The sequence below is a fragment of the Mauremys mutica genome, chromosome 6, assembly GCF_020497125.1.
Source record: "Mauremys mutica isolate MM-2020 ecotype Southern chromosome 6, ASM2049712v1, whole genome shotgun sequence".
NCBI lineage: Eukaryota > Metazoa > Chordata > Testudines > Geoemydidae > Mauremys > Mauremys mutica.
The window spans coordinates 74,237,090-74,253,040 of NC_059077.1; the positions used below are offsets into that span (position 1 = coordinate 74,237,090).

At 42.8% G+C, this 15,951-nt stretch overlaps 1 protein-coding gene across 6 annotated transcripts in view; it reads left to right on the plus strand.

The window, feature by feature from the left end:
* The window catches only part of CSNK1G3 (casein kinase 1 gamma 3), a 153,962-nt gene that overhangs the window by 25,321 nt on the left and 112,690 nt on the right, over window positions 1–15,951 (plus strand). For all 6 annotated transcript variants that reach the window (XM_045020930.1, XM_045020933.1, XM_045020932.1 and 3 more), the window contains exon 4: window positions 7,688–7,728. In XM_045020930.1, the coding sequence (XP_044876865.1) occupies window positions 7,688–7,728 (41 nt within the window). The remainder of the gene's footprint in view (window positions 1–7,687; window positions 7,729–15,951) is intronic.

A 15,951-nucleotide genomic window follows, 5' to 3' on the forward strand; every position in this document is an offset into this window, starting at 1 on the left:
TATGTTACTGTTTTTTTTCCCCCTTCCTCTTTTGCGCTCTCAGCAGGAAACACTATGTGTTTAGTTGCGTTCTAATCATTTGTGGCTGTAATAAAACAGATAAAATAATACTGAGGGTCTAAATTTGTCCTCATACCTATGAAGTTCAGAATTTAGGCTATAACTCTATCCTTAACTTCTCTTTTTGCTAGATTTTTTTCAATGGATTTCATACATAGTATGAACTAAATTGAACCAGTGTATTAACTCTCTTAAATACCATTTGTTAAGACAACTATAAGAAATCAGGAAGTTTATTTTTTTTCCAGACATTTCATAACAGAACTTATTTTTGTCTGGTCTCTTTTTTCCTTTTTTGATAAACACAGAAATGAAAAATAAGTTCTGTGAAATTTGACATAGCCTGTAGGAACCTGTTATCTGTCATGTAAATATATATTTATTATTGTGTATCTGTTTTGATATATTTTTACAAGGTTTTGGTTTTCCTAGTAAGTAGAAATGGAAGCAGGGAGAAATAGACTCAGTACTTGTAAGTTTTTACTTTGCTGCTTGTGGTGATTGGGATTTCCTAAGTGCGAAAGCAGCTGAAGGTAATAGAGAAGTCAACTTCTATCTCAACAGCTCAGCTTGCAAGTGTGCATAACATGAAAAGTTAGCAGTGGATAATCTGCTGATTTTAGACATAGATGAGTATGAGATTGAAACTAAAAAAACCCATCGGCTGCACTCTGTGAGCGGTACTTATCTGAATGTACTGTATAAAATCATTTAAATTTGTAGGTCATTCACATTAAAAGTTATGATTAAAATTAGATTTGTCATAGACTCTGTTTTAATTTAAAACAAAAGCCTATGATTATTTGACACTTAGAATTTTGCATGTGTGAATGTGGTGACAAATAATTTAGGCCCCCATCCTACAAAGACTTATGCATGGGCTTAATGTTATGCATCTCAGTGAAATTACTTACAAGTCGTAAAGTTGAGGCACATACATATATCTTTACAGGATTGGAGTCTTTGGCCATGACTGCACTTGCAGATGTACAGCACTGTGAGTTAAACCTGCCTTCATACAGCTGAGTAGGGAAAGCGCTGCAGTCTGTCCACACTGACAGCGCACTGTTGTGGCCACATTTGTGGCACTTGCAGCGGCATTGGGAGTGGTATCTTATGGGCAGCTATCCCACAGAATACCTCTTCCCATTCTGCTGTCGTGGGTTGTGGGAAGGAGGCGTGTGTGCGGGGCATTCCGGGTCCTGTCCTAACGCCCCGTGATGCATCACTTCTCATCCCAGCAATCCCTGTGTTTCTGTCCACATTTGGCGCCATCTTTCAACGGTTTCTGTGCAGTGCGATCTGTGTTCCGTTTCGGTCTGCGGGAAATGGAGCCTGAACTGCTGAGGAGTATGCTGATGAGTCTCGCCAGTACGTCATGTTTGGCAGTCGAGCTATTTCTTAAGATCCAAAGTGACAGTGAGGAGTCCGATGATATCGAGTCGCGTAATGCATTTGACACGAAATTGCTTGTGGCATTGACAGACATGCTCAGCACTGTGGAACGCCACTTTTGGGCTCTGGAAACAAGCACTAAGTAGTGGGATCACATCGTCATGCAAGTCTGGGATGACTAGCAGTGGCTGCAGAACTTTCGGATGAGTAAAGCCACCTTCATGGGACTGTGTGAGGAGCTTGCCCCCACCGTGCGGCGCAAGGACACGAGATTGAGTGCTGCCCTGCCGGTGAAGAAGCGGGTGACTATTGCAATCTGGAAGCTGGCAATTCCAGACAGCTACTGATCAGTCGTGAACTAGTTTGGAGTCGGAAAGTTGACCACTGGAATCGTGTTGATGCAAGTTTGCAAGGCCATTAATTGCATCCTGCTCAGAAAAACCGTGACTCTGGGTAACGTGCAGGACATTGTGGATGGCTTTGCACAAATGGGTTTCCCTAACTGTGGAGGGGCGATAGATGGGACACACATTCCTATTCTGGCACCACCCCACCTGGCATCCAAGTATGTTAATCGGAATGGGTATTTCTCTATGGTTCTCCAGGCATTTGTGGATCACCGTGGGCATTTCATTGACATTAACGCAGGCTGGCCTGGAAAGGTGCATGATGCACGCATCTTTCAGAACACTGCCCTGTTCAGGAAGCTGCAGGCTGGGACTTTTTTCCCAGAGCTGAAGATCACAGTAGGGGAAGTTGAAATGCCCATTGTGATCCTTGGAGACCCTGCTTACCTGTTAATGCTGTGGTTCATGAAACCCTACACAGGGAGCCTTGACAGCAGCAAGGGAACAGTTCAATTACAGGCTGAGCTGAATGACTGTGGGATGTGCTTTTGGCTGTTTAATGGGCCGCTGGCGATTGCTGTATGGGAAGCTGGACTTGGCCTAACACAGCATCCCTGTGGTTATATCCGCATGCTGTACCCTCCATAGTATTTGTGAAGGGAAGGGTGAAAGCTTCACTCAGGCATGGACCTCCGAAGTTCAACACCTGGAGGCTGAATTTGCACAGCCAGAGAGCAGGGCTATTAGAGGGGACCAGCATGGGGCTGCAAGGATTAGGGATGCCTTGAGGGAGCAATTTGAGGCTGAAAACCAGCAGTAATGTCTGGTGCCTTGCACGGGAGTCAAGTGCAGTGGTTCCAATGTTAGTAAGAATTGGTGTTTGCTAAGCTGACTTGCAGTGCCTGTTTCTTTCCTGGGCTAAGGTATCTTTTACTTTATGCAATAATAAAGAATGTTTTCAAAGCCAAAAAATTCATTTATTGAAAAGAAACACAACTGCTTGGGAATCAGGGCAAGGGGGTGGGGTGGGGAACGGTACAATCACAGATTTGTGTATGTCCTGTCTGGAGTGCTGTGTAATGAGTGCTGCACTTCAGGATGGCTATACTGCATAGTGATGGGGGTTGAGTGCAGAGGGTAAGGGTCATAGTTTTCAGGACTGGGTGGTGAAGATACAGGTGTTGTGCTCTGCCTGCATGGCTACAAGCACCTGGGCAGACTCCGCTTGGCTCTCCATGATGCTTATCAGCTGATTCATGCTTTGCTGCCGATGCTCCATGCTTTGCCGCCCGTGTGCTGCGTTTTCCTGGCGGATCCTGCTTTCGCTCTCCCTCTACTCCTGCGCTTTTTGATTCTCTTTAAGAGATTGCTGCATCACTTCTTGCAGTATGTCGTCTTTGCTTTTTCGTGGCCTCTTCCTGAGTCTTTGCAGTCTCTCAGCTGGTGATAACACGGACGGCTGAGATCTCAAGGTTGCATCTATAAAGGCAAAATGCAACACTTAACAGAGGCAGCATTGTTTATACCAGACAGAGTAATGATTCCCCCGCACTTAAGGAGGGCACACACAGTCAACACAATAGCATAATTTTCCCATTCCAAAGAGAGCGCTCATAACCCACAGGAGCCCCAAAATGGTGAGTAAGGGGGACTGATTGTTTCATGGCTGTACTGTCCTCTGGGTTTCTGTCCCTTGGGGAGAGCCAATAGCTGCAGGGGACACTTACATTGAACACTGTCCCAACATTTTCCACAGGAGTTCGTCCTGGAAGATCTCTCACTGCTGAGGGTGACCTGGGAAGCAAGGGAGGGTCTTCTGCTGCAATGCAGTTTCCGCCCTGGCCCGTATGCAGCTTGCCTGTGTGCAGCAATGGCACAGTGGCGCGGACACGTTAGCCTGACTGAGACAAGGACCACGGTGGCTCTCCCAAGAAACCTGCACAAGCGCATTGCCCACATTCTGGATGAGACTTTTGAAGAGATTACCGAGACCGATTACCGTGATGTGATAGACCACATCAGTGCGCTATTCTGCATTTAGGCATGCATGCAGCCCTAACTCTCCTCTCAGAGAGAGCCTGCACTGAAAAAATTCCTTCCCGAAAAAAAAGCCACTTACCAGGAACCTGCTCTTCTGTTTGTCCTCCACCAAGCACCGGCCACTGCAACTGGCTACCTGCCTCCTGGCTCGAGAAGAGCTCCTGGCTGCATGCCTCCAGGGGTTCCGGGGTGTCTCACCCCACCCCAGCACCCTCACTCCTGCTTTCCTCCTCCTCCTCCTCACGCTCTGAAGTGTCCATGGTGGTGCTCGGAGTGGAGGTGGGGTCACCCCCAAGTATCGCGTCCAGTTCTTTGTAGAATCGACAGGTCGCGGAGGGAGCACCAGAGCAGCCGTTTGCCTTGTGGGCTTTGCAGTAGGCACTCCGCAGCTCCTTCACTTTAATCCTGCACTGCAGTGCGTCCCGGTCATAGCCCCTTTCCATCATGTCCCTTGATATCTGCCCGAAGGTATCATAATTCCTACGGCTGGAGCACAGCTGAGACTGGACAGCTTCCTCCACCCAAACACTGATGAGGTCCAGCAACTCGCCATTGCTCCATACTGGGGATTGCTTGGCGCGTGGTTACATGGTCACCTGGAGAGATTTGCTGATAGCACTCCATGCCTGGCTGAGCAAACAGGAAGGGGATTTTTAAAATTCCTGGGGAATATAAAGGGCGGGTCTGATGGTTGGTCACCTGAGGCCAGGACAGTAGAGTTCGAACTAATGACCAGAGTGACTAGAACAGGCGTGGGATACTGCCAAATACTTCTGGAGGCCAATCAGAGTGCATTGGGCAGCCACACTGGGGCTGCAGCGCAGCAGTGGCAGCACAATAAACTTTATTCCTCTCGGGGAGGTGGAGTACCAGCAGCGCTGTCGCCGCGGAGACACAGTGCTGTACATGCCTTGCTAGTGTGGATGGGGAGTGAGGTACAGTGATGTGGGTGGCATTACTGCGCTGTAACTCACAAGTGTAGCCAAGGCCTCAATGTAGAGCAACAAAGTTAAGGCCTGAGATAAATGGGAGACTATTAGATAGACAGTGGTTCTCAAACTTTTGTATTGGTGACCCTTTTTACACAGCAAGCCTTTGAGTGTGATCCCCCCCGTTAATTAAAATAACCTTTTTTTAAAATATATATTTTAACATTATTATAAATGCTGGAGGTGAAGCAGGGTTTGGGGGTGGAGGCTGACAGCTTGTGACCCTCCCATGTAATAACCTCACGACCCCTTAAGGGGTCATGGCCCCCAGTTTGAGAACCCCTGAGCTTAGCAACAACTTGGAAGCTATTGTGGTCTGTCTATGCTGGAGAAAAAAGATGTTGCCATATCTTTATGGTGGCTTATAGTGGTTAGTGGCATGGTAAATTGATCAGGACATGCAAGTGTATGAACAGACACACTGGATGCATTTATGTGGTAGGCCACAACTGGATTAATTTAACACTGGGCAGTGTGCCCACTCCCCTGCTCTCACATATCAGGCATTTAACTGATTCTAGTGTGTGATGACAGGGCTCCCATCATATAACCCATAATGTGGGGTAGATTCCCCTGGGTTTCTGCACACTTTGTAATCTTCTCTCCCCTCCTCCTGATTGGTGTGGGGAGTAGAGGTTACCAAGAGGGAAATATCAGTCTACAAAGACTTCAGGTCTCCTCTCCTCTTACAGGCACATGGTCCACCAGCAAAATTCAGAATATTACTGACTTTTGGGAGCTGGGGCTTTTAGCCTTTGTAAGCACTAGACACTGTGTTCAAGTTGCAACAAACTATACAGTCTTATTTTTCTTAATAGGACTTAATTTGCGGTTCCTATTGTTTTCAACTCAACCGTGCCTCCATGATGCTATGAGGGAGAACTTATGTTGCTGCTGCCAGTGGTACATCGTGTGCCTAAAGAGAGGAATTAACTCTCCAGAGTTGTCAAATCTGATGCCTTTTATAAGTTCAATAAGTTAATTTTTCAATTTAATTTGAGTCAATTTTCTGATAAATATATATAATTCTATAATTAGTTGTCACAACATTTTTAGTGGAGAATTAAAAAAATTCAGTACTGACAGTCAGCAAAATAGTGAAAATGTGCATCTTACAGCATTTTGTATATGAAGTAAAACTGAAAAAAATGAAATAATTTTGTGGTCTTTTTGCCATATTAACCATCCAGGTTTGTTGCATTAATAGTTAATACAAAATTTTCCTGATTTGAAATGTGATTTTTCAAATTGATGGTATCTTTAAAATATCAAACTCCTCCCTAAAATATTGGCAAAAGGTTGTTTTAGGTGCTAATGAGCTTTTATCCTCTTTTATCTTAACTCTGTTAAAATTTTTCATGACAAAACTGCAACCGTTGTTAGTTTACCTCATGCAATTGGCCGATATTCATCTTTTAAAACAAACCCCAAATCTGAAATTATTTGCACTAGTAAATTTAACTGTCTCAGTATCATGGCTGTGGACTTTTTCTTCAAGCATGTTTTTCTGTGAAATAAACAGTAATCAAATGCACCCCACTGTTCCTCTTTAATACCAATTTTTCAGACTTTTTTTCTCTCACCACCTCTTCACTCCATCTCAGTGTTTTTACTTTCCTCCTGTCTGTTCAGTTTCTAACTTTCCTTTCCCAAGTAGTAACAAAGATGTTACGAACTGGTGCTAACTAACAAGGTAAGGTCACTTTGGGCCACAGAATAGCCTTGGAATCCTGTAGTGCTTTCTGTACAATTGGTCAGTGACCCATATTGTGTCTCAGCAAAATTTCCAGCTTTTGATGCTCTTCAGGGCATGTTCTGTGTGAAATGCATTCTCTTGATAATACAGTATTAAAACCATTAAATTCACTTCTTTAAATCTATGCCACTAAAGTTTAGCAGCTTAGTTAAATATATTTTTAAAGAAATAGCAAGAGGAAACTAGCTTTAAAAAAAAATCTAAACCTCCACTGAGTTACAAATCACTGAAAATAGGAGTTGGTAGAGCACAAATGTACCCTTTCTTGCAGCTAACTTCTTTTTGAGCTTTCTGTTCGAACAGTGCCTGTTGTTTGTTTAATTTGTTTGTAGGTTGCACAGGAAAGAAAAATCAATGCAGTTTTCTTATTTGAAAAAAAATCCATATTAAATTGTAATCAAAATGCTTAAATCTGATTTAAAATTATAACAGCATTTGATTTCCTTAATCTAGGCGTGCATAACACTGATGTGTTCTTCAGACAGCTTGTTTCATTAATTATCTGTATAAATATTTTCTTACTGTGTTGAAAACATTAATTGTTTTTTTCTTTCTTTCTGTGATGGCATCTACTCAGTCATGTATTTAACAGAGATCGGCCTGGAATTTTGGATTCAAAGTAAACAGTAGCAAATCTTGTTAGTTGTGTTAATGAGTAAGTTTTATAGCTGTTTCTGCTTTACTTGGGGTCTGCCAATATTGACACTGCGAATTTATCTTTGATAAAATACACTTTAAAATCAATTATGTATTAAATTAAAAGAATATTTCAATTTAATTGTTGAAATCACCCTTTTGTCAACCTGTTGGGTAAATTGCCATTCATTCTTTGGTCATGTGTTAAGGTCATGTGTTACTTCAGTGCAATGAAAACACAACATAGGGTGCTATTTAAGCTGGTCACAAGCCTGAGTGTTACTTTGTCAATAAGCTCTTTGGCAAGTAGTGTGTTTAGTTGCTGAACCAAATAGGCATAGTAGAGCCTCATTAATGTTTAATGTGGATGTAGTTTTTGGCAAAAGGGATTTCTTTCAATGCTGTGTCTTTTTAAAAGCAACTCCTGGCAGAGTCTGACATTCTTGTTTTTGTCTTTCTTTAAGGAAAAAATTTGTACACAAATGAATATGTGGCAATTAAGCTGGTAAGTTAATATTTTTTGTATTCAGACTGACTTTTCTCAATATTTGAGATGTGAATTTGGTTAGAAATTTATTTTCAAATAATGGTTTGTTTATATGCAATTAAGTCTACTTGTGTGTATACCACTGAATTATACTAGTTTCAACTGTTGTCACTAGTTTCATGGGTGAACCAGACTGACTACTATTTTACGAATCTGTCCACCAATCATACTAGGTGGATTCCTCTTTCCTGTAATAGCAGTAGAGGATTGAAAAATGTGACATCAGAGGAAAGCTCCAGAAATTCTGCTTCTGTCCAGCAGGAGAGCAGCAGTGGAGATCCTGGATGACTATTTTTCCAATTAATTCCACTGCCAACTTTTCAGTTTATCTTGTCTGTCATGATTGCTATTCTTGCTTCTCACTGTGAACAGATAGCTATAGAATGTGAGATATTTGATGTAATTTACTAATGAATGCTTATAATTTCCATATCAGATGTGATATGCTTATGACCATGACATTCTTTCCCAAACCACATTTTAAGGACTTGTCTGCATGAGGAGTTTAATTCATAGCTTTTTGCTGTCAGGTAACACATGTTACAGAAGCTGCAGTAATAGCTTGCACCCAAGGCACTGTAACCTCTGTCAACAAGCATCACTGTGTACACTTGGCAGTGATTTGCTGTGAACTGTGTGTATGGCACTCTGTAAAGGTGCTCCTTTGCTTTGCTGTTGAGCAGTGTGCATTCTGGGATTTTTCTCACTGTGTTTTGTGGGATGCATAGCAGGGCTGGTTCTGATTATTTTTTTAAAAATCCTGTGATTCATTTGTCTCTGCCCTTGCCATTTTTAAGGGTTGGTAGCACCATTTTTGAATTGCTGTGGGGCAGCTTGGGCCCAAAAATGCTTGGCGCCAGTATGCTGGCAACCTTGATATACGCATAGCCTGTTTGGGCTGTATTTTAACACTCAAAGCTGGATGAATTCAGTTTTGATTTGCCTGACACACCATCAAGCAGACAATGTGGCAGCAGCTCCTCCAGCAGCAGGAGGATCTCCAGTGGTGGCAGAACAAGGAAGTGAACAAGGAAGACACTGAGCAACTGAGTAGAGGACCAGTTCCTGGAGCAGCTTCACAGCAAGCGGCACTACTTCTGGGCTTGGAAAACCAGCATGGATTGGTGGGAAATGATTGTTCTGCATACCTGGAATGACCAGCATTGGTGAAAGAATTTCTGGATGGGGATGCCAACCTTTTTGGAGATATGTGCTGACTTGACCCTGCAGCTACAGCAGCAGTGTACCAACTTGCAGTGCTCCATAATGTGGACAAGCTTCATACCTATTGGGGCCATTGTCAGGCAGCTGTGTGATGCCGTGGAAAAAAGATAGTGCTCCCCTGGGTTATAAAGCTTGATATAATGCTCAGGAGGTTATTGATTTTTGTACTCATATGATTCTCAGATTGTATTGGGACAGCTGATGGGCCCATGTGCCTCTTTGCCTCCTCTTCCTCTCCCCAAGTCATGGCTCAAAATTCATAAATAGAAAGGGGTATTTCTCCATGGTGCTCCGAGGGCTTGTTGACTGCCATTGCAAGTTTATAGACATAACTTCAGGGTGGTCTGGAAGAGTTCACAGTGTTAAGATCTTTTGAAATTTATGTGTATTTAAATTAATAGAAATAAGACTCCTTGGCCCTGGGAATAGTGTGGACATTTCCTCCAGTTTTATCCTGGGAGACCTGGCTCACCCTCTGTTTCCCTGGTTAGTAAAGCCATTCATAGAAGCATAGGACTGCAAGGGACCTCGAGATCCTCCAGTCCAGTCCCCTGCACCCAAGGTAGGAGTACATAATAACTAGACCATTCCTGATGTATTTGTCTAATCCATTCTTAAAAGCCTCCAATGACAGAGATTCCACAACCTCTCTAGGCAATTTGTTCCACTGCTTAATTGCCCTGACAATTAGGATGTTTTTCCTAATGTTCAACCTAAGTCTCCCTTGCTGCAATTTCAGCTCATTGCTTCTTGTCCTGTCCTTAGAGATCAAGATTTCTTCACACTCCTCCTTGTAACAACCGTTTATGTACTTGAAAACTGGCATCGTGTCTCCCCTCAGTCTTCTCTTCTGCAGACTAACAAACTCAGTTTTTTCAATCTTTTCTCAGATTATTGTTTTCTAGACCTTTAATAATTTTTGTTGCTTTCTTCTGGACTTTCTCCCATTTGTCCCCATCTTTTCTGAAATGTGACACCCAGAACTGGACACGATACTCCAGCTGATGCCTTAGCGTGACGTAGAGTGGAATAATTACTTCACATCTTGCTTACAACATTCTTGCTAATGCATCCCAGAATAATATTTGCTTCTTTTACAACAGGGTTACACCGTTGACTCATTTAGCTTGTGATCCACTATAACACCTACATCCCTGTCCGCAGTACTCCTTCTTAGGTAGTCATTTCCCATTTTGTACTTGTACAATTGATTGTTTCTTCCTAAGTGGAATACTTTGCATTAGTCTTTATTTAATTTCATTCTATTTACTTCTGACCATTTCTCTAGTTTGTCCAGCTCATTTTGAATTGGCTGCTTAGAAGATAGGAACTGTTAACTACTGTCTCAATAGTTGCAGAAAGACAGTTGAGAATGCATCTGGCTGTTGGAAAGGGATATGGCTTTGTTTGTGGAATAGACTAGAAGCAGCAGAAAAAAATCCCAAATGTTGTATTTTCCACAATATTTGTGAGTGTAAGGGAGAAAACATTATCAATGGGTGGGAGGCGGTGATGCAGAGATTTGCTCAGCCACTTGAGAAGCCAGCAAAGTGTCCACGACAAAATGCAAATAGTGAGGGTGATATTGTCAGGGATTGCTCTTATTTTGAACCTCAGGCCTGAAATTGCAAAGCTGAATTGTATTGTTTTATGGGTGTTGAAAATGCAGTGTTGTGGCAGTTCCTATTGCACCTTGTGTGTTTGCATGTGGTTGCAAACCCTGATGAATTAGTGCAAATGTAATTATTTGCTGTGTAAAATGAACTGTTGATTTCTTTAAAATTTCATTTGTCGGGTTCTTTAATAAATGTATTACATAACAATTATCTAATGACAAATAACCTTTTCATTAAATCAGCAGTGAAACAAAACAGTAAAGTGCAGCAGTTCAGTGCAGGGAACAATACAAGGAGCAGGGGCACTTAAAGTCACAGCCGAGTAACAGCTAGGCTCTGCAACTTCTGAAGTGGAGTGCCAAGGCTCAAAAGTTACCTGGGGTGATAGAGAGCTCAAGAAAGGGGGTGCCAGGTGCCCTGTTCTCTGGCGTCCGGGAGGGGAATGGCTTCTGGGAGCAGTTCTGTGGGACTACAGTGAGGAGGAGTTGTTCCCAGTAGCCAGTGTTGTCTGTGGCCTACATAACTTGGCTAGATGCTGGTTTGCAGTATTGTATTGCCTGCTGCCCTAATAGTAACGTGCTGTAATGGGACCTTTTGACTTCCTATCTTCTCCAGGAGTTGCCTCTGCCATCTCCCTGTTTTTTCCATACTGACTTTAGCCATGGCAGTGCAACTGCCATGCTGTCCATTGCCGCTGCCTGGAGAGCTCCTTGTCAGATTCACTCTCTAGCCTCAGATACTGCCTAAGTAAGTAATAGTAATAAAGTAATAATTGGTATATCTCCAATCTCCTAGAACTGGAAGGGACCTCGAAAGGTCATAGAGTCCAGCCTAGTCCTTCACTAGCAGGACCAATTTTTGCCCCTGATCCCTAAGTGGCCTCCTCAAGGATTGAACTCACAACCTTGGGTTTAGCAGGCCAATGCTCAAACCACTGAGCTATTCCTACCCCCTCTCTTTTCTTCATCTCTTTTCTCTTCTCTCTTTTTGGGGTTGGGAGGGGGAATGGAGACTCTCTAATGATATCTATGAAGATTTCATCACAAATTTTCAGTTTTCTTCCCCTCAGGTTTGCCAGCCACTGAGCCATTGACAAGGGCCTTGTCTTTGAGGGTCTGGCCAGTGCAGGTGCTGTAGCTTTGGGGTATTAAAAAATGAGAAGGGAGTATTATTCATATTCTAGAGAGGCTGTGATAGCATTTTCATGCATGTCTGGTTTTACCTCTCTGAGATTCTTCCAAGTCTTGGGGGAACCTTTGAGATAGTAAGCAGTGTGTGCATTGGGAGCTGGGAGTCCTGGTGCCAGTGGTGAAGAACACAGAGCGCACCATCATCACTCCGAGAGCTAGAATCATGCTGGAGAGGACCCTGAAGGATGCCATCTGCTGCCAATACGTGGAAAACCTGAAACAGAAGCCAGACCAGGGCAAGGCCTTTGAGGTGACATGCAGGTGGGACACCAGCAACCACTTCCTCCCTGGGGGCTGCTTTACCTGATTTGCCGACTGGAGGTTCATCCACCGGGCCTGGCTCAATTGTGTCCCACTGAACGGAGCCATCCGCCACAGGAATCAGGACAAGCGACGCAGGAAGTGCGGCTATGCCAACGAGACACTACCCCACGTCCATAGGGAAGGTCACCGTGAATTCCACCGTTCTCTGAACCGACAGCCAACTACGATCGTCATAACCAACGGGTACTGGAAGAAAAACATCATGGTGGACGTCACAGTACCTTTTGAAAACAGGAACCCAGCTTTCCACAACTCCCAATCTCTAAAGCTGGAAAAATTTGCCCCCCTGGCTGACACTCTGAGAGCTAGGGGCTACGAGGTCCAAATTCACGTGCTGATTGTTGGAGACCTGGGTGCATGGGACCCCGGTAATGAGCGAGTGCTGATAGAATGTGGAGAATGTGAATGTGGAGTCAATCAATGCTATGCTCGGCTGATGCGGCAACTCATGGTGTCGGATGCCATCAGGTGGTCAAGGGACATCTACTAGAGCACATCACCGGACATTGGCAATACCAGGAGGAATGAGCAGAAGTGCAGCTGGGAAAGTAACTCAAATACTTTCCTGATGGACTGTTGTTGTTTTTTTTTCTCTAAATGGAGAAAAAAAATTTCCCCTAAATTCTCAGTTACTGAGGGACAATCTTCACTCATTGCTATATTTTGCTTTCCGCCACCAACTCTCTGTATAACTTTTTTCATCAGTAATGTACCTGAATGCATGGATGCTAAATATCTAAACTGCATTCTTTAATTCATTCACCTAAATTTGGGTTATTGCTGATTATGTAATATATTGATCTTATGACTTTAAAAATAAACTTTGTATGTGTGAATAATCTAAGCACTACAGTGGAGTCGCATCATAGGTGCATTTAACTTACCCGATTTTAACTATACATGCTCATCAAAACAAAAACAAAAAAAAGAGAAAAATAACAGTTTAAATACCTTGGAGGATTGAGGGTAAGGGTGCAGGGAGGGGAAAGGAGGTTGGGATTGGGAATTGTGTTCTTGTTCTTGCTTTGCAGTTTTGCTATGCCTTAGAGGTGCTTATTTGATGTTGGAGGGGTTAGCAGGGAGAATCTGCATAATAAACAAACTGCATAATAATTCCCTCTACATCACCAGAAGGCTGACTCTGGATGATATTGCACTGAGGCAGGTGACTAGGATGCAGAGAATGATCATATTCAAAAAGGGAAAGGGCAGACCAGGGAGATACACTGTGAAGTTATTCACTAAGATGATCCCCCTAGAAGTGTTGCTGGAGTGGAAAGGAGTTGCAAACTATACCATTGGGGAAGGCTATGCAGCTATTCCTTAGTCTCTGAACAAAAATTGAACAGTTTCTTAGCTTTAGATTTTGCTTTCTTACCTGAAGACATGTTGAAAGTACAGAGTAAAATAGAAAGGGTTCTGCAATGATTGTTTGAAGCATTCACAGTTACCAATCTGTAAGAATGCATATTACTGAGCTTTTACAGGGGAGTTGTACTCTTTATACTTTTGGGCATGCACTTTTGATGTCTATCTTATGAAAAGAGAATGCTTCTTTTCTTGTAATCAGTGTTTCAATAAACTTCTGCATTTTTCACAAAATAATGTTTTCCTTATTTGAATCTGCTGTGGGATGGGGTGAAGGAGAGACTGTAGAAGTGCCATGCTGCTGGCTGCCATTTTGAGGTGGCAAATGGGGTTTGGAGCGGGGTGGGGTGGTATTGGGTCGGACATCTGAGGGAAGAGAAAAGAAAATATGTATATGGGTGGGGGCCCAAAAATGTTAGGTAGTTGGGGCTTTAACTTGAGATTGGAGGCCAATTACCTGGCTTCAGTAGCCACCATTTTGGAACAGTGAATGGGTTGAGGGGGAGGGGGAGGCGTGGCGGCAAATGGACAGTTTGGGCTGAGGGTAGGAGGGAGATTTTGACCTCAGTCAGAAAGGCTTCTATCTCACATCAACCTACAATAGCTGTTGCTGTGGGGCACCCAGCATGGAAGCTAGTATAGTATAATAACAAATTATAACTTAAATAGTACATTTTTTTTGTTTTGTTTTAAAAAAGTACATGCAAAGGTTCTTCCCATAGGATCAGCCTCAGTCCTTCTCTGGATCGCTGCCTGGGATTTAGGGTGTCTTGCTGGTGGTCCCTTGAGGAGGCAGCAAGCTCAATTCGTTTCCTGGGTTGGGTGGTTATGTAGTTATGTAAAATCCTATTCAGCACCTTAAAAAAGGACAGGTTATATATAGGTATATCTCCAACCTGTCCTTTTTTAAGGTGTTATAAAACCTGTCCTTTTTTAAGGTGCTGAATAGGATTTTACATAACCACCCAACCCAGGATATATATATATATATATATATATATATATATATATATATATATATATATATATATATGGAGATATACCTATCTCATAGAACTGGAAGGGACCTTGAAAGGTCATTGAGTCCAGTCCCCTGCCTTCACGAGCAGGACCAAGTACTGTCCCTGTCAGGTTTTTTTTGTTTTGTTTTTTTTTAAACACGTTTCCTACTGGAGTTTTTTCCTGTTTTTCCTTATTTTAATGTAGGTGCTTCTGAGCTGTTTTGCTGTGTATCTGGCACTGTTCAGCATCCCAGCTGTGGCCCCTCATGGACATCTGCCCAGCAGTGTTCACAAAAATGTCTTAATTGCGGTGGGTGGCTACACGACTTTCCTGCACTAATGCTTCTGCCCAGATGGCAATGAGATTCAGGGTGTTGTAGGGCTTCTGTAGTATTATTGCAGGCATCCAGGAGTGAATGGAGAAGATGGTGCTGTATGCCAGTTGTAAAAAGGGGAGGGGACAGAGAAGGGAAGGGCATGCAGGTAAATAGATAAGTCTGTAATGGTCATCTGCAAAGTGATGTGGGATAGCCATTGGTTGACTGTCAAAGTAGTTCTCAGCAGCATTCCGTGCACATGAAGAATAGATGGGACCAACTCACTTTGCAGCAAAGTTAGTTCATTTAGAAACGAGACTCTGGAATTTGCTATAAATATGGAGTCAGTGCACTATAATGAATTGCATTGTGTTATATACAAGTATTTTCAGAGTGGATTAACTGAAAAAGCTGTGGATTAACACCCCCATGAAGAAGAGCCCTAAGTTTCAACCGTTATTTAAATTGAAGTTCTACTGTGCTTGTGGATGTGACTTAGTAGGCCTTGTCTACAGTAAGGGGAAATTGGATCTTAGCTACTCAACTTGAGTTACGTGAATAGTGTAACTCAAATCAACATAGCTTAGATCTACTTACCCAAGGGGTCAGTGCTACGTGATGTTGACCCAAGATGCTTTCCTGTCGACTCCGTGTACTCTTCTCGATCCGGTGGAGTACAGGAGTCGATAGGAGAGTGATCTGCGGTCGATGACCCATTAAATCGACTGCCAATGCATCGGTCGCTGCTCGTCGATCCCTAGTAAGTGTAGACAAGCCCTAAGCTGTGGGTAAACCAATGATAGTTTCTATAATAATGAAGATATTTCAGAATGGATTGAGGTTTTTAAAAACAAACCAACCAACCAAAAAAACCCCCAACCTTATAAACAATGTATGAAGGTGTAAAGCGCTGTAACTTTTATTGACACTTTTTTTGGAAAAACTTGCGTAGCTGTCTCTTGGCTCCACTAATGAATGCCATGGAGTTATTCCAAATCAGTTGTTGAATATTTTTTGCAGCACCTTATATATTGAACATTCTGGTTATATAAAATGAAATTTAGACTATGAAAGCCTGAGTTGTAGAATAGAGAAATAAAAAATGGCAAGTATAAAAAGTAAATGCTTTAAATATAATTAT